Here is an 18,536-nt window from a genome sequence, read left to right as displayed (position 1 = left end):
TTTTAAAGAAAGCTTGAAACCACTCTGTCACCTTTCAGCAGAATTAAAGCCAAATCATGTTCTGAAAGATAAAGGATTCTACTTCATTTTTTCATTTGCAGTGCTTCACAAACAATTCCACTTTCTGTTGCTTTCTTAATTCACATGCTGCCTAAGTTTCACAAACTGTATCCAGAGAGTACGGTTCTCTTTGCTTATGGTATTGTTTTCTTCTCCTTTTCTATGTGTACTTAATAAATCATAAACGTCTCTCTCAGAATTATGTTCAGTGTATGAATGTTCCTGCTCTACATTTGTATTCAGATGTCAACTCCTTTGGAATCCACGAAGAATTTTATTTGGCTATACTCAATAATAAATAAATCTCTGTTTTATAGAAGAAAAATCTAAAAATAAGTATCCTGCAGTATATTAACAGAAGATACATTCCTGTTGAAAAGCTTCGTGATGAGACAGAATCTAAACAGCTAAATGAAAGAATGATATATAAGCCCACAAGATGCTAAATAATGTGATACAGTTAATTTTAGCAAAAGTCTTGCTCATCTGAATGTAGTGGTAAATTATAATTTCTGCAAGTTGTGTTAAAAATAAAGAAGAATTATTTTTAAACTAATGTATAATGTCGTCTATCTGGAAAAATCCATATAGTTTGTTCTATTCACAAAGCTGTAGAGTAATAGAAAGCTTTTTCCATTTTCCAGCAAAGCGCTGTAGAGGCAGCAGCATGTGATATATATAAGAAAAGTTGGATTTATGTTAGCCAAATTTTGCAATAGTATTATCATTCATCGTGTAAAATTAGAAATGCTCTAATTGCAGAATTATTCTGGATAAATTGAAAAGCATTGGTATTACTGATGATAACAGAGAGACTTGAGGTCAAATAAAGGTTGAAGATTTAGAAAAATTATGTTTTGATGAAGTCTGAGATTTCAGATATATCATAGTAAAATGGTTTTACGTTCTTCTTAGTGACTAGTAGTCAGCAAAAATGTTCTATGTGATTTGGGTTTTTAGAAATGGCTCTGAGGACGTTGAATATGAGTTAAGTCTGCTGTGATTTATTTAGGCTTTTCACTCCTGCGTTCATTAACACCCTTGCCAGTTTTGGGTGACATTATGAAATTTGATATAACTATGAAGATTACACCTTCAGCAACTGCAGCAAAAATTTTGCAATTACCTTGATTCTCTCAGGTAAGCGAAACAATAACCACGGAGAATAAACTTCAGTTCTTTCCTGCAACAAGAGCTTTGTTATTCTTCACATATCTGTTTGGGGTCCTGATTAACCTTTCTTTTCTGGCTTCATTTACCTTTAATTAATCTGCATCCTTTTGGAGTGAAAAATTTTAAATTTGGATCCTATGAATTCAGAATTCATTATAATTCATACACTGAACAAAGATTACCTTTGGCATAAGTACAGAGAGAGTAGAAGGCTTAGCTAAACAATTTGACCCACACACAACCAGCATCTGTAGAGTTTTTGTTACCTAATTTGCAAAATCCATGTAGCTTATTCCATTCACAAAGCTGTAGAGTAAGAGAAAGCTTTTTCCATTTTCCAGCAAAGTGCTGTACAGGAAGCACAGTTATAAACACAAAGTGGCTTCGTGCCAGTTAAGATTCTCTGGCTTCCCATTGTCAAGGGGTCTCTGGACCTCTGAGGGCTTGCCCAGACATCCTTGCCCAGGTCCATCTATAACTACAAGTTCCTCTATGGCTCCAAATAGCAAAACTGAGTATTCCAGAAATGTTTGCTCTAATCTTTGTTTTGTCTCACGTGCCCTTTGCTAGAAGCTCTTTTCATCTCTATCCATTTATTAGCAACAAGCTCCTGTTCAGTAGATAAATTATTTTGTCTTTTTGTCTGTAACTGGCTGGAAAAGTCCAGAGTGGGATCTCCTCCACCCCAACCCTGTCCATCTGCTCAACATATTCCACGGCCACGTCTCCTGAACTTTTCATCTCTCACAGCTGATGTGGCCACTCTACGCTTCCAAGAACTTACATAACATTAAATCTTAGAACATTTACAAGCTGTTAGGGAACATGAACCCACCCACAAGTAAAAACCTTTACCCCCATTTTTTTCTTTCTTTCTCTTTTTTTAAACCTCATGGTTTATTTCAGTTGAATTGAGAAAAGTCTACAAATTTTTTTCACAACTGGAATTTGAGGTTGGTGAAGGGAACTGGTAAATACAGTTTAGAGAGGAATGCTCTGCTAACAAACTCAGATTTTATTTTTGAGCCATGGGAAACTATTATTTTGTTGCTGTTTTAACAGATAGTGAAATGATCAGAGCTGTGCTTTAGGAATATTAATCTGACTACGATGTTTTGGATGGATTAAAGAGAGAGAAGAACAGGGTCATGAAAGCCAGTTATTGCTGTAGGATTAATCTGGGTGAGGAAGTAATGAAATCCTAAACTAGGGAAGTAGCAGTGAAAATGAACAGGAATGAGAAAATAGTCGGTAGAATTGGCAGGACTTAGCAACTGAGTAAAGTTGGGGGAGAAGGAAAGTCAAAGGTAACTGAGATTTCAGGTTGCCTGTTGCTCACTCTTATAGCTAATGCCATTATAGAAATACGGAACAACAGAAGAAGAATCTCCATTTTGCAGATAGGAGGCTAGTGAAATATCCAAGAAGAGGTATTTAACCAGGTGATGGAAATGCAGAAGCCATGTTGCAAGATTTGAAAGTCTCTTTCCCGATAGTCTAGGAAAATGGATAGAATTTTTATGTGACTGTTTGTAAAGTATAAGAAGGTAAGAGTTGCATGGCATTTTAAAAAACACACTCACTGAGAAAAAAAGGTTTGAGGAAGAAAAATATACAAAAGAGGAACAGTCATGAGGTGTGAGGGGACCCATGAGACTACACAGTCACAGAAAGCCAGGGAGGAGGGTTTCATGCCAAAGGTTTATCTACTTGAAGTTCGTTGGGCCTCTTGGATACACAGATTAATATTTTTAATCAAATTTGATAAGTTTTCAGTCATTATTTTTTCAAATATTTTTTCTGCCCCTTTCTCATTCTCCTCTCCCTGTGGAGCTCACATTACATGGATATTGGTACACTTGATGTTGTCCCATAGGTCTGTGTTACTCAGCTTTGGTAATTTCTACTGTTCTGTCTTCAAATTCACTGATTCTTTTTTCTGCCATCTTGAGTCCGCTATTGAGACCTTCTAGTGAATTTTTCATTTCAGTTTTCAAATCAAGAATATGCATTTTGTTCTTTTTTCTAATTTCTGTCACTTTACTGAGAATTTCTATTTGTTGATTAAGTGCTATCATACTTTAATTCTTAAACATGGTTTACTTTAGTTCTTTGAACTACATAGCTGCTATTTAAAATAAGTGCTTTGTATTTTGTGTGTGCAAAATCCAACATTTGGGGACAACCAGAGACTGTTTCTATTGATTGCTTTATTTCCTGAATATGGGTCACACATTCTTGTTTTTTTGCTCATCTCATAATTATTTTGTTGAAAACTGGATATATTAGACAATACATTGTAATGGGTCTGGATTCTGATTTTTTTTTTACTTCTGAAGATTATTGTTGTTGCTGATTTTTGTTTGCTTGTTTAATAACTTTACTGAGCTAAATTTGTGATATTTTTCTCCCCTGCCATTTGTGTGTGCTGATGTCTCTGCTCATTTTATAATTTTATTTATTTATTCTTTTCCCCCAAAGCCCCAGTAGATAGTTGTATGTCATAGCTGCACATCCTTCTAGTTGCTGTATGTGGGACGCGGCTTCAGCATGGTCGGAGAAGCGGTGCGTTGTTGCGCGCCCGGGATGCGAACCAGGGCCGCCAGCAGCGGAGCGCGCGCACTTAACCGCTAAGCCATGGGGCCGGCCCTCTCTGCTCATTTTAAAAAATATATAGATGTAGATGTATGTATACATACATATATATGTATTTATATATTATATATATCATATATCTTATGAATCTATGTATCTTTTAACCGAGCAGAGTGTATATATAGACACATATATATGTGTATATATAGTATATCTACACACACACATGTGGTTGTTTTTATTTCTAAGCCTGGTTTCCTAAGGGTTTTCCTGTGTCTGCATGGCTTAGGAATTGGACAGAAGCTGTATTTAGCATCTTGAGCCAGTAAGGCTTCTGTCCTCTGCCAATGAATCGCTGTGTGGCTAGGGGAGCTCATTCAAAGTTCAGACTGTTTCCAAGCCTGCTCCAGCTCCAGCTTTTACTTTCTACCAGGCCTTTTCTTATCGCCTTTGTGCATGCACACAGCTCCAGAGTTTGCCAGGAATGTGTGACTAGCTTTGGCTCTCTCTGGTCTCCACATATACATAGCCAGGAATATGCCTCGACCGTGACCACAGCCTCAGACTAGTAGAGCTGTTGGCTCTGTCTCTTCACCCACCTAAGAGATCATTCCACTAAAAATGCTGCTGGGAGTGGTTGTCTCCCACCACTCCAAATTGAGTGAGCTTCCACTTACCATGACAGAGAAGCTGCCAGGCCGCATGGCCCGCCCTGCCTCTACAAAACCTCTGTCCTTTCTTAGGGAGGAGCACAGGGTGGGCAGCTTCAGGCCAGAATGCCACAAATTCTCGTTAATTTTACTGAACGTTTAGCAGTTTTTCAATCCTAAACACTTATCAGATTGTTGTTGCTTTTGGTCGATTTTCAGAGTGCTGAAATGATTGTTTTTGTCTATTTTATCCAGCTTTATAATTGCTTTTTGGACAAAAGATTTCCAGTCTCCTTACATGGCCATAACCAGAAGTTCCACACCTATTTACTGTCTTAAGAAGAATGGATTATGTGTTAATTCTGTTTCATATTTACATGCATAAAATTAAAAAAGAGATTACCTAAATATACTTCTCCCTTTTATAATGTTTAGGAATCTGAGCTTAGAACTTTAAGAATCTAGGTAGCCCAAATCTAAGTTTCACTTTCAAATTTTATGCTTTACTTTTTCTCTATTTCAAAGTGATCTGCGTGTCATAAAGGAAGAGGATAGTAAGAGAATTGAAAAGTGATCAGATCATTTCAAATGTCTTAATAAAAACTGTTCAAAAGGATATGGTTGAGGAACAGTATTAAGATCAATGTAGTATCCATGTGCATTATTCCAGGACCTACTTACTTCCTCACAGAGAAGAAACCATCTACTCTCTAAATTCTGTGGCAATACACTTCTTTTAAAGAAGCAAAATTACATCAGAACTCATTCTTCAGAGAAAGGAACTTTCATCTCTCCTTTTCGTATCACAAAAGCTTACTCCAGAGAACCCCGGATAAGCCAATCTGAAAATCACATTTAGAACTTGCCGAGTCTTGAACTTCTATCCAGATTTTCTCAAGGAAAAGTATTAAATAGGACCATCATTAGCCCATTAATCATATAAAAATCCACTAACAATTTTCTATTCTTTGAGGGAGCAAAGAACTAGTCAGGCATTGTATTGTATTAATTGGTGATTATGGTATCTAAGACTATTCTTTAGACAGTAAAGGATATGGCGGTCTAAATATCATGCAAGTTCTCACTGTTGTGATGGTACTCTCAAAGAGGAGTTACGTTCCACACAAGTATTTTCACTAAACATATACATTACTATATATAATCTGCTTCCAAGTAAGGAAAAAGCTAGAGCAATTTTTGGGTGTTTTCCATGACATGATGAAGATAGATTGTTTCATTGTACAATTATTTTCCTGGCATATCTTCCTTTCAAATAAAAAGTTCTGAAAGTCTCTCTGTTTCATGAAACATTCTAGTCTCTGTTCTGCATTGTATTACTTTACATAGAAGTTACAGTCTTAGAAAAAAATGTTTGTTCATTTGTTAAAAGCTACTTAAATTGGCTAATATTATTGATGCTATAGTTTGTTTTTACATAGTGTTTAATAGAACATTTGCTGTAGTTAAGCACAAATTTGTTTCTTCGTCTACTTTTCTCTTTTCCTCCAAATAGTCAATAGACGATAGTCAAGTAATAACTTTCCTATAGCAGGGATGTGAATGTTGTCCTCTTGCTGAATAGCCAGTCTCATGAATCCACGGTCTCAGAACCCTTATTTTAACAGAACAGTCATCTGATCTTATTTTGGCTATCCGATACCCAAATCTCCTGGCAGTGACAGAGTAACTCTTGCTTGGTACCTGTGAGTATGGTAGAAGATAAAAAATAAACCTGATACTTTATTTCACATATTAAAACTTTTGTTTTTTATTTAAGAAAATTGCTAATAAGTTGGTAACCTTATTAACATTTAAATTCCTAGGAACCATTTTTATAGCTGATTATAATATTATATTCTTATTGATTAAATATATCACAACTTCATTCTGTTACATTCTGTTATAGTGGTGTTTGTTATTTATGAATGACTTCGTTATTTTTACCTCACTATAAAATAGCTACATATATACTGAATTTTTTAATAATGTTCCACAAAGAAGGAAATAAAATAAGGGTTACTGATCATCTTAGATTATTTTTCATGAATCTGGAGTCCTCAAGTACATAATTTTAGAAACACGAGTTTATCAATTTAATTCAAATGATCAGTCTTTGCTGATTAGAGTAGTCTTCTCTATCATCCAGCATACTCCAATTCTAATCTTAGGGCATTTAGGAATTTGAATTTGTAATCAGAAAGCTCCCTGGTGAGCTATAATGGAGACAAAGGTCTTGAGGAATATTCATCCCAACTCTGGAAGAACCTAGAGAGTTGTCTCTTACATTTTATCATATGCCTTTCTAGGGACTGCAGTTCTCCTATCCCAGTGTGCTACTTTTGAGTTTATGAGAACTTTAAGTTCCATCATTAAACCTTTACTAATTGTGTGTAACCTCCTTGGTTACACTTAGTTTCCACTGGACTGAAACCAAAGCTCATTCCAGTCTCTGCCCATCATCTGGAAAAAGTTAAAATCTCCAGACTTTAATTCTGTCTGTAAATATGTAAAACAAAAGGATCAAACTAGATGTCTAGCTATAACATTTCATGATTTTAGGTGATTGTACATTCTTGGAATCAGTATCAACACACAGTGGTGGCTTTAAACAAATCAACCATTATCTATCTACACATGGCTTCCTTGGTGCAAGCAATCCTTTCAGACCTTAGCTTGTCCTATTGCTATGTCTAAGGATCAGTTCAACTAAAATGACCAGTCAGAACCATTTCTTCTCTCAATCACAAGGGTTGCCCAAACATAGGACTGCCTCAAAAGATGAAGTACCTGCCCAAGAACAATCTCTCAATAAGGTGCTGAACTGTCATGGGTCATTAATCTTAATTTCTGGACTCTGCATGGAGGTAGTGTGCTTGAAACTGTGGTTCTGAAAGGCAAAAGGACTTAAGATCCACGGGGTTAGTGCTAGTTAGGGCAGAGGTCAGCAGCTCTTAAACTGGTAGTAAACATGAAGGAATTGAGAAATAAAAAGCAGGAACTTTGGGATGTTTGAGGAGGATGCTTCTAACCACCACAGCCTCAAATGTTTGTGCTAATGAAGTAGAAGGGCCAAAAAGAAAACATTAGTCAGGTCTGGGACTCCACTCATTCCAATAATATGCCTGGCAGAGAAATTACTACCCATTTTGCAACGTAGCCTTAGGACAAGTCTGGACCAGCTCTGGGTAGGCAAAAAATTCAGTTCCCAAAACTGACCTGGCTTGCCAACCCAACCCATACACATGCCCAACACATGGAATCCTCCTTTCTTTCCTCCTTCCTTCCTTTTTTCCTTCCTCCCTTCCTCCTTCCTTCCTTTTCTCTCTCTCTCTCTGTCTCCCTCTCTCTCTGTCTTTCTTCTCCAGAATGATTTGTGGGAATATGGAATGTGTTTGCCAGACAGGTCCATCAGGGATAGTTAAGAAAAAGACGGAGGAATGAGGCTTGTGGTCATTATAAGTGCTTGAACTTCCCTACTACCTCATTCATTTATGTTAGCTAAGTACTAAAATCAAGGTCTTTATTAATTTTATAGTTCAAATATACATGTGAGCAAATATGTTTGTGTGTATGTGTGCACATGGAAGTGTGTATGTGTGTGGGTGTGTGTGTGTGTGAACACTGATGGATATTTTTCCAAATGAACTGATGGTGACCTCCAATTTGTGGTTTAGAAGAAGGAACTCGATGTTCTACTTTTCCTCTGGAGAAATAAAAAGACTACTAAGGGTGATGGTGGGGCAGCATCGTGCATATGTGTGAGTGTGTGAGTGTTAGGTAATATTGCGTGGAAAATTTAGGGATTTTCTTTTGTAGTATTCTAAATAAATCTGTTTATGTCATGGATAGTTACAGATAATAAATATCTTTCTTCACGAGGGCCTTCTTAATTTCCAGAAAATTTTATAAATGTTTATCAGTAAGGTCTTTAAATAGACTTTGTTTCAACAATAATAATAGCTACCTTTGAGCATTTACTCTCTCAGACGTTGCGTCCAACACTTTACATTCTTTATGTTTCATCCTCATAACCTCGTAAGATGGACATTAACATTCCCAGAAAACCGAGATTTGGGGAGGCTAAGCCATTTGCCTGATATCATAGAGGAAATAAATTGTACAGCTCTTGTTTGAACATAGATCTGACTGCCTCTAGCCTCTGGACGCTTGCCATTGTGACATAAAGGGACTCAAACAGTTATGGAGCTTATTTTATAATTTTTATACTTTGATGAGAGCTTGTCTATAAAGATGTTTGGTTTTTTCGTGAGCTTTAATGACAAATATAAAATAACGATAATTATTATAAGTTCAAAAAATCTTAGAGTCAATCTAAACATGCTCATATGTCACATATTGAGATTCTTACAAAAGGATTCAAAGTAGATGTAAACAACCCTCAGATAGTGAATCATAATAGCTATCTGCTTTTAAAGACTAATATAGCATTACTTTCTAGAATCTAGACTTCAGATAGCCCCCAAATATATGCTTACACTAAATATGCAGCAATATTTAGACGTAATATTTCCTGAAATATAGTCCTTCTTAAAGAGAATGAAGATAATATTTAGTGTAGGCTATACAGGAACAGAGCCTCTTTCCTCATATTTGTCCTTGAGATATGAAGCAAAGATTGGGGATTATTAAGTAAATGATGACCCAGACTATCTAAATTTAATGATCTAAATCTTTTTTTTTTTTTTTTTTTTGGTGAGGAAGATTGACTCTGAGCTAACATCTGTGCCAATCTCCCTCTATTTTGTACGTGGGCTGCTGCCACAGCATGGCTTGATGAGTGGTGTGTAGGTCCACGCCCAGGATCTGAACCTGCGAACCCCAGGCTGCTGAAGCGGAGCGCACAAACATAACCACTACTCCACTGGGCCAGCCCCATGACCTAAATCCTTTTTTAAAAAAAATTTAAGGAGGTTGGAAAAAGGTAAGTAATATTTATTGAAAGCTATGTGCTGTTTGGGTCTTAGACAACATAACCTCATATAGACCTTACAACTGCTCCAGTGATCAGCCATGTTCTCAAGTCAGGCTCTTTTGGTTGCAGGAAACAGAGTTGCCCCCCAATGCCATCTCAAAAGGGGTAAGTTATTTTAAGAGAGAGTGGATGGAGGGTTTGTACAATAAGGAAACCAGGAAGTTCATGGAATTGATGTACCAGAAAGCCTTACAAGAACTCCAGTTAGAACTCTGTCAGAATGTGAAGCAGCTCAAGAAACTCACTCTTTTCACTTCAGGAAAGGATGATATTTTTCTGGCATTAATTTTTCTTTAAATGTTTGATAGCATTTATCAGTGAAACTAACTGGTCCTGGGCTTTTCTTTGTTGGAACGTTTTTGAAACTCCTTACACGTTATTGATCTGTTCAGATTTTCTATTTCTTCATGATTCAGACTTGATAGATTGCATGTTTCTAGGAATTTATCCATTTCTTCTTACCCAATTTGTTGGCATATAATTGTTCATAGTAGTCTCTTGTGATCCTTTGTGTTTCTGCGGTATCAATTGTAATGTCTCCTCTTTTCTTTCTGACTTTATTCATTTGAGTATTCTCTTTTTTAAAAAAATTAGTGTAGCTTGTTAGACTGGTTTCTTAGTCTAGTTTGCCAATTTTATCTTTTCAAAAAACCAGTCTTAGGGGGCCGGCCCGGTGGCGCAAGCGGTTAAGTGCACACGTTCCGCTGTGGCGGCCCGGGGTTCGCCGGTTCGGATCCCGGGTGTGCACCGACGCACGGCTTGTCAAGCCATGCTGTGGCGGCATCCCATATAAAGTGGAGGAAGATGGGCACGGATGTTAGCCCAGGGCCAGTCTTCCTCAGCAAAAAAAGAGGAGGATTGGCATTGGATGTTAGCTCAGGGCTGGTCCTCCTCACAAAAAAAAAAAAAAAAAAAAAAAAACCAGTCTTAGTTTCACTGATCTTTTCTATTGTTTTTCTGGTCTCTATTTCATTTATTTCTGCTCTGATCTTTGTTATTTCCTTACTTATGCTAACTTTGGGCTTAATTTCTTCTTATTTTTCTAGTTCCTTGAGGTGTGAAGTTAACTTGTCTATTTGAGATCTTTTTTCTTAATGTAGGTTAGAACTGCTTTTGCAGCATCCCATAGATTTTGATATATTGTGTTTCCATTTTTGTTTGTTTCAAGATATTTTTTGATTTCTCTTTTAATTTCTTCTTTGACCTATTCATTCTTCAGGATCGTGTTGTTTCATTTACACATATTTGTGAATTCTCCAGCTTTCCTCCTGTTATTCATTTCTAGTTTCATACCATTGTGGTTGCAAAAGATACTTGGTATGATTTCAATCTTCTTAAATTTCTAAAACTTGTTTTGTGACCCATCATACGATGCATCCTGGAGAATGTTCTGGTGTACTTGAGAAGAATGTGAATCCTGGTGCTGTTGGATGGAACGTTCTGTATGTATCTATTAGGTCCATTTGGTCCAAGGTATGATTCAAGTCCAACATTTCCTTGTTGATTTTCTATCTGGATGATCTATCCATAGTTGGAAGTGGGGTATTAAATTTCCTTACTATGATTGTATTATTGTCTATTTCTCTAATGTTAGATCTGTTAGTATTTCCTTAATATATTTAGGTGCTCCTATGTTGGGTGTTTATATATTTACGATTGTTATATTTTATTCATGAATTGACTCCTTTATCGTTATATAATTGACCTTCTTTGTCTCTTGTTACCATTTTTGGCTTAAAGTCTATTTTGTCTAATATAAATACAGCTACCACTGCCCTCTTTTGGTTTCTACTTGCATGGGATATCTTTTTCCATCCCTTCACTTTGAGCCTATGTTTGTTCTCAAAGCTGAAGTGAATCTCTTGTAGGCAGCATATAGTTGGACCTTGTTTTTTTATCCATTCAACTTCTGTATGTCTTTTGATTGGATAATTTAATCCATTTACATTTAGAGTAATTATTGATAGGTAAGAACATACTAATGCCATCTTATTAACTGTTTTATGGTGTTTTGTAGTTCTCTTATTCCTTCCTTCCTCTCTTGCTGCCTTCTTTTGTGAATTGATGATTTTCCATAGTGGTACACTTTGATTCTCTTCTCTTTATCTTTTGTGAATCTACTATAAGTCTTTGCTTTGTGGCTACCATAAGGCTTACATAAAACATCCTATAGATATAATAGTCTATTTTATGCTGATAGCTATTTAACTTCAATTGCATAGAACAACTCTACTCTTTTACTTTCCTTCTTTTATATTTTTGATGTTACAATTTACCTCTTTTTATATAGTGTATCCTTTCCTTTCAGCATTTCTTGTAAGTGGTAATGAACTCCCTCAGCTTTTGTTTGTTAGGGAAAGTCTTTGTCTCACCTTACTTTCTGAAGGACAACTTTACCAGGTAAAATATTCTTGGTTGGCAGTTTCTTTCCTTCAGCACTTTGAATATATTGTCCCTTTCTTTCCTGGCCTGCAAGATCTTTGCTGATAAATCTGCTGATAGCCTTATAGGAGAGAAATTATTTTTCTCTTGCTGTTTTAAGATTCTCTCTTTGTTTTTGATTTTAGATAGTTTTATTACAGGGTTCTTGGAGAAAATTATTTTAGATTGAAATTTTGATGTGACCTATTAGCTTCACAAACTTGGATGTCCAAATCTCTCATGTTTGGGAAGTTCTCAGGCATTATTTCTTTAAACAAGCTTTCCACCCCTTTCTTCCTCTCTTTTCCTCTGGGACTCCAGTGATGTGAATATTGTTTCTTATAATGGTGTCCCTTAAACTTTCTTCATTCTTTTTTATTCTTTTTTCTTTTTCTCCTCTGATTGGATAATTTCCATTGATCTGTCTTCTAGATCATTGATTCCCTCTTCTTCTTGGTCAAGTTAGCTATTGAAGCTCTCTATTCAATTCTTCAGTTCAGTTATTGTATTCTTCAACTCCAAAATTTCTGTTTGGTTGTTTTTTATGTTTTCTATCTCTTTGTTGAGCTTCTCACTTTGTTCTTGTATTGTTTTCCTTATATCATTAAATTGTTTATCTGTGTTCTCTTGTAGCTCTCTGAGCATTTTTAGAACAACTATTTTGAATTTTTTGTCAGACAATCCCTGGATCTCCATTTCTTTGGGGCCAGTTACTGGACATTTACTGTATTCCTTTGGTGGACTCATGTTTCCCAGATTCTTCATGATCTTTGTGGACTTGTGTAGGTGTCTGTGCATTTGAAGGAGCAGTCACCTCTTCCAGATTTTATAGACTGACTCCATTAAGGGAAGACTTTCACCTATGGGTGGGGGCACAGTGGAGCATGCTGTGATCCCAGATCTATTGGTACAGGGTGCCAAATATGAGGATGTGTGGCAGCTCTGGGTTCAGGATGGGCATGACGTCTCTTTGGCTCAGGCTGCTGGGGTCCACATCATCAACAACTCTGTGGTGCTTGGTGAGCACTGTGGGTGATCCACAGTGACTGTAAGGACTACTGCGGTCTTCAGCTGCACCTCCAGGTCCAGTGGCTTGGGACCAGGGCAGGCAGAAGTGGTGGCTGGACCCAGTTGTGTGCACACACTCAGCTGTGGGGGCCAGCTGCAGGTTCCTGTGTAGTGGCAGGGGCTGGTTGCAGACACACACACAATGATGGGGACCAGGGCAGGAAGCATGACCAGGGCCAATGATGGGCTCACTGGCCTCTGCAAGGGCCCTAGCTGTTAGTATGATCTCCCATGGCTGCATAGTCTCCACTTCCTCCCCCCAGTGTGCACATGCAGAGAAGGATAGTGATGGGGATTGGGCCAGGGGCATGCAGGTGCACAGCTGGAGGGACTAGCTACAGGTGAGTGCAGTGGTGCAGCCTTAGTGACAGGAGATAGGGCATGATCTGAGACCACAAGTAGGTGCAGAGACCCTGCCTCACAGTTGCTCTCACGTGGCTCCACAGTCTCCCCCTGGGTAGGCACACTGCTGTGAAGGCCAGTGACAGGCATCAGGCCAATGGGTACAAATGCACAGCTGGAGGGGCTAGCCTTGAATGTGTACACAACAATGGAGGTCAGCTGTGGGGATCTATGCTGGCATCTTGCACTTATGCAGCTGCAGAGGCCTGGGCTGGTTGCTGGCGCTGTTAGGGCTCTGGTGGTGTGGGGCGGGGAGGCGGGGGGAGAAGGGAGGGACTCAGGTGGCTGGCATCAACAAATGAGAATACCTGTGGGGTGAAAGCTGGTGAAATCTGCAGGGAGTCTGTTGAGGCTATGCTGGCCTTTAGTTACTTCAGTGGCAAAATCTGCTGGATTTGTGTGCAGATCAGGTCACCGTGGACTGAGACTGCTCCTGCTGCATGGCTGCTATTGGCAGCCCCTGCTTTCCTTCCTTGTTCCTAGCTGTCTCTGTACATCTCAGCTTTGCTGGTCTGAGTAGGGTGAAGCCAATGCGGAACCTTCATGTAGTGTCCCAAAGGCTGGGGAAGCTGCTCGCTCACTCCACTATTCCTTTCCTGGCAAGGAGAACTCCTTCTAGCTGAGAAGTTCCCTCTTGGTGCTGAGCGATGCCGGCTGGGGGATGGGATGATGCAGGCAAAATGCAGCTGTCTTCGTCTCTTCGTCTCTTCGTGTGTGATTGTTCTCAGGTGTTTTGTTCCACTGTGTTCTAAAGTTTCTTAAGTGGACTCCAGAGCTCTCCTAGAACTGTTTTTGTTCGTGGATAGCTAACTGGTGATCTCCTTGCAGGGACAGAGGCTGGGTTCTCCTATGTCACCATTTTGGTCTCACTTATATTTTTATGCTCCGGTTAGGCCACAGATACCCTCATATCCCACTCCTTTCTCTTTGGGATAATGTTGACTAGGGCTCACTCAACCTAATTTCAACTTATCTCTTTTCTGAAGATTCCCTAGTAGCCTTCTTTGTTCGTGCTTAAATGATTTCGGAAGTCTAGAAAGGAGCCTTCTAATACATATACCCATATATTTTCATCTCAGTAAAATGAAAGTATTATGAGACTCTTCACTTTGATGAGTTCTCTCAACTACTCTGTTACCACTCAATTAAAGACATCTGAAGGTGAGAATTAGTCTTAGATTGAAGCCAACCAGTCTACACACAAACATTAAACAGTCTCAAAAATAGATCTGTAACCACAGAGGCAGCTCCGTCAAGTTACCAGCTGGCATGTCCTGGCAAAGTGGAATCTGGTCGCCTTTGTTTTGCAACATCAGCTCATTGTTCTTTAATACATTTTAACTTGAACAAGTTAAATTGCCTTCAATCACTGGAAGCACCCTATGCTGTCAGGATTAGTGTTGAAATCTTCCAGCCCACATAGGGGACAGAAGATAGTTCTCTTGATAACTATCTGGAGAGTCTCTGGAGAGGATACTAACCACATGACCACTGCTTCCCTTATTCCACTGACCTCTGAACAGCGTGAAGGCTCAATGAGGTCAGTGAAACACTGCCCTACTGACTGGTATGAACTGGAGGCACATCAGATTTAGCTAGTGGATTTTCTAAGCTATGACACATGCCCAAGAATTGAGGTGGGCTCAGAAATATTTTTTAAGTTCCTCCAGTAATTTTGAATAGCCAGGCTTTGGAACCATGGCTTAGAGCAGTAAAGAGAAATGTAGCTCCTGCTCCCATCCTGTAACTTTCCACTACTGTCTAGAGCTGTGCCATCCAATACGGTAGATGGTAGCCACTAGCTAAATGTGGCTATTGAGCACTTGAAGTGTGAGTGGCTACTAGAGATTTCAAAGACATGCCGAAATGACAATATTTTGGACATACTGGGTTAAATAAAAATATCATAAAATCTTATTTCACCTGTTTCTTTTTACATATTTGATGTAGCTACTAAACACTTAAAATTACATACATGGCTTGCATTATATTTCTACTGGACAGTCCTGATCTAGAAGGCATCTGTTCCATAGCTCAGAAACTATGAATCCTAAAATTCTAAAGTTCAAGGAATCTTATACATGGTACAACCCTTTCATTTCATAAATGGGGAAACTGGCACCCAGGTGGGTGAAGTGACTTATTCAGGTCACCTGAGTTGGTGGCAGAGCCAAGCTGTCCCTAAATCCCACATCCCTGGATCTCCATCCAGTGCTAGCTTCTCCCTCCCATGCTGCCCATGTTTGGCTGCAGTAGGCAATTGAGTGTTTCAGGGGTCCCGCAATACTGGGGCATGGAAAGTCTCTCCATTCACTGTGGTCTCTGCTCACCAGATCCTGTGATTCATTACTAAAGAGCCATATTCAGGCCTTAAGTCGATGTCTCCCCTTTTCACCATCTCACATTAATTATTAGTCTTGACTCCACACAGAGCTGTGGTGTTAGTGAGGTCTTGGTATCTTTCCAAAGCATGGCTCAAAAAAAAGAAATAAAAAATCAAAAACGCTTCTAGCTAATTGAGAACTGTGAAACGTTGAAATTCATTAATAATTTCCCCCCTCAAGGTTTACTACATCCTAGTTTTCTCTGGCATCCACAAAACAATGTTCCTTCTCCTTTACTAGTTTGCTCTTCAGAAGGATCAAGTGCCGATGGGTGGTGAGCCACTCCCAGGCTCCTGGCCTTTAGCCATAAAAACAAGTTATTTATTTTTTTTACATGGCATCAGCAGATCCTTATTTTTTTAAGACTTTTTTCAAAGCCAAAAATATTTTTCCTTCTCTCTCATCCTTTAATAAATGATTTGAGAATTTTAAGAAAATAGTGTTGTTGGTAGCACCCAAAATATTTCTAGAATCCCTCCGCCCAAATATTTGCTGCTCTGAATGGTGCATTCCAGGGACCTACTTTCCTGGATGATTGCAAGCCTGTTAAGATCCATGTATGTACATGTCCCAAAATGTCTGAAAATCCGTTTGTGTGTGGGTGTCAAAGTCAGTGAAGACACAGAGAAATGCCTGGCTGATGTCTTTGCATTTTGATGTATATCCTTCCAGATTCCTTAGGTTTAAGCTGAGCTGTCAAGTATAGAATTTATAGAGCGTAATTAACCTAAGTCACTGATAAATTAAAATGCCCCAGGCAAATAAGAATATGTGAATAAATCTGGTTTTAGAGTTTCTAAGGACTAGGTCACAAAATGCTTTCCAATTTCAGTCCTTTATTTTCGAGTTGAATCCTCACTACTGGCAGAAGGCAGGCAAGTCCTCTTTGCCTGGCTCCAAAGCTCTGTACCCAACACAGCAAAGATTTCTAAACATGGCCCTCTTTCCCTCATCACTTATAGGTGTTTTTTACTGCTGCTGATTCTTTCTGACCATAGAGATATTTGCTCTGTGAAAATAAATAAAAATAATAATCAATAGAAGACATGTTTAGAGATCAGAGTATCAACACCATCTACAATAGCAGACTGTAGCCTACGCTGGCATACATACTATCATACAATTATTTACACATGGAGGAGGTGAGAAGAGTTTTTAAAAGTCTCTAGCTTTGTTGAGGGGAAGAGTTATTCTTTAGTGATTAAAAACCTGAGATGAGGTAGTGAGACAATGTGGCGGGTATGGTCTGAGATGTTCAGTCCTTGGAAGTAGCCTTCCCAATGACAGAAGCTGATCACTCATGATCATGCAGGTGGACTTTCTCATTGATGAGCTGATGGCATCTAGACTGTGTGGAACTTCTGGTGCCTTACAGCTCTAACAACTGTGTAATTTCTTGGTGTGCCTCATAAACACAGGATCTTCCTGTTAGAAGATCTCTGTGGCCTTTGGAAAATCTTAAAGGTAGTACATGGCTTTAAACCATATCTATTTACTACTGTTTCCTTCTTCTCCTGCTAGTATGAGCAGGCTTCTAAATTCCACAAAGTTGTTTCTACTTCTCATTTGGCTAAAGCTTCAAGGCATCTTCTTATGTGTTTAACAGTCAGATTTATGTAGGTTGGAAAGAGCTTAGAAGCCACTGATTCAGTTTCATATTTCTTAGAGGTCTACACCCTTAAACTTTGAAAGTAAACATGAAGAATATCTTTCTATACATACACAATAACCCCAGTGCTATGTTTTTACGCTATAAGTTGCAATCTATTAGTGGGTCTTGAAATCTATTTAGTCTGTCTTTCTTTTTTAATGAAATAGACTAAAATAAAAAATATAAACATCGGTTTCTGAAACTTTGTTTTATACATATCTACTTCTATATCTTTACCATCTATCAATCATCTATTGTCTATCATCTATCTATCCATATTAGTTTTTAGTTAAAAAAAAAGTTTGAAGAAAATCTGCTTTAAGAGAACTGTCAGAAATAGATGATTAGACTTTGTGACAATTATTATGATTTCTTGGTAGACTAAACAGAGAAAACTTCTGATAAGTTTGCATACGGGATGATGTCCTTCTTTTACAACATCCTCCTCCCACAACTCCCATATTGGGTTTTTTTTTTTTGTGTGTGCCTTTTAGAGACATTTAAAAAGGGGTAATAATAAGTCTTACAGACATCTGGATAAATTATCAGAGGCGTTTGCCTGAGTGGATCCAAGCTCTCTGGGCTAGACCCAGCTCATGTTCCTCCTTACGGATGCCATCCAGCAGAAGAGACAGGTAGAACGTCAGCTCCTCCAAGGCCTTGCCTTGCTGGGCACTGACTCCCATGGGTGCCTTAAATGAAAGGGGTTGTAGAAGAATTTGGGCACTTGTTCCAAGTCTGTTCGTTCACGTATCACACCTCAAGCATGTACTTGGAAGTCAATAGCCAATGAGGCTTGTTTATGCTTCTGAGCAGTAGGAACACCAAACCCTTAACTGAAATTTAAAGTAAAAACTTTATCATGATATATAAAGCAGAGCATAATTTTTAAAGGAGACAGTATCATGAGAAATATTGCTTCCCTACACAATTCTGACACTTCAGTCACCCAGTCAGGACATAGAATTTGGTACTTTGTCAATCCAGAATAATTGAGCTGTCATTTGCTATCTCAATGTTGAAGAAACAAAAGTCACCTATAAAAATGGAGGTCAAAAATAATATATATTTTCCTGTTTATCCTTCATTAGAACTATTCTGCTCATCGGGGAAGGGAAGACATGGACACGTTCTGCTAT

At 38.4% G+C, this 18,536-nt stretch overlaps 1 protein-coding gene across 1 annotated transcript in view; it reads right to left on the bottom strand.

Moving 5' to 3' along the window:
- Positions 1 to 18,083, bottom strand: part of TSPYL1 (TSPY like 1) — a 61,613-nt gene extending 43,530 nt beyond the window's left edge. Inside the window, exon 1 of the mRNA XM_058566168.1 lies at positions 18,008 to 18,083. Within this exon, the coding sequence (XP_058422151.1) occupies positions 18,008 to 18,083 (76 nt within the window). The remainder of the gene's footprint in view (positions 1 to 18,007) is intronic.
- Positions 18,084 to 18,536: the final 453 nt, after the last annotated feature.

This window comes from Diceros bicornis, chromosome 23 (assembly GCF_020826845.1).
Source record: "Diceros bicornis minor isolate mBicDic1 chromosome 23, mDicBic1.mat.cur, whole genome shotgun sequence".
Taxonomy (NCBI): domain Eukaryota; kingdom Metazoa; phylum Chordata; class Mammalia; order Perissodactyla; family Rhinocerotidae; genus Diceros; species Diceros bicornis.
This window is presented reverse-complemented; position numbering and strand designations above follow the sequence as displayed.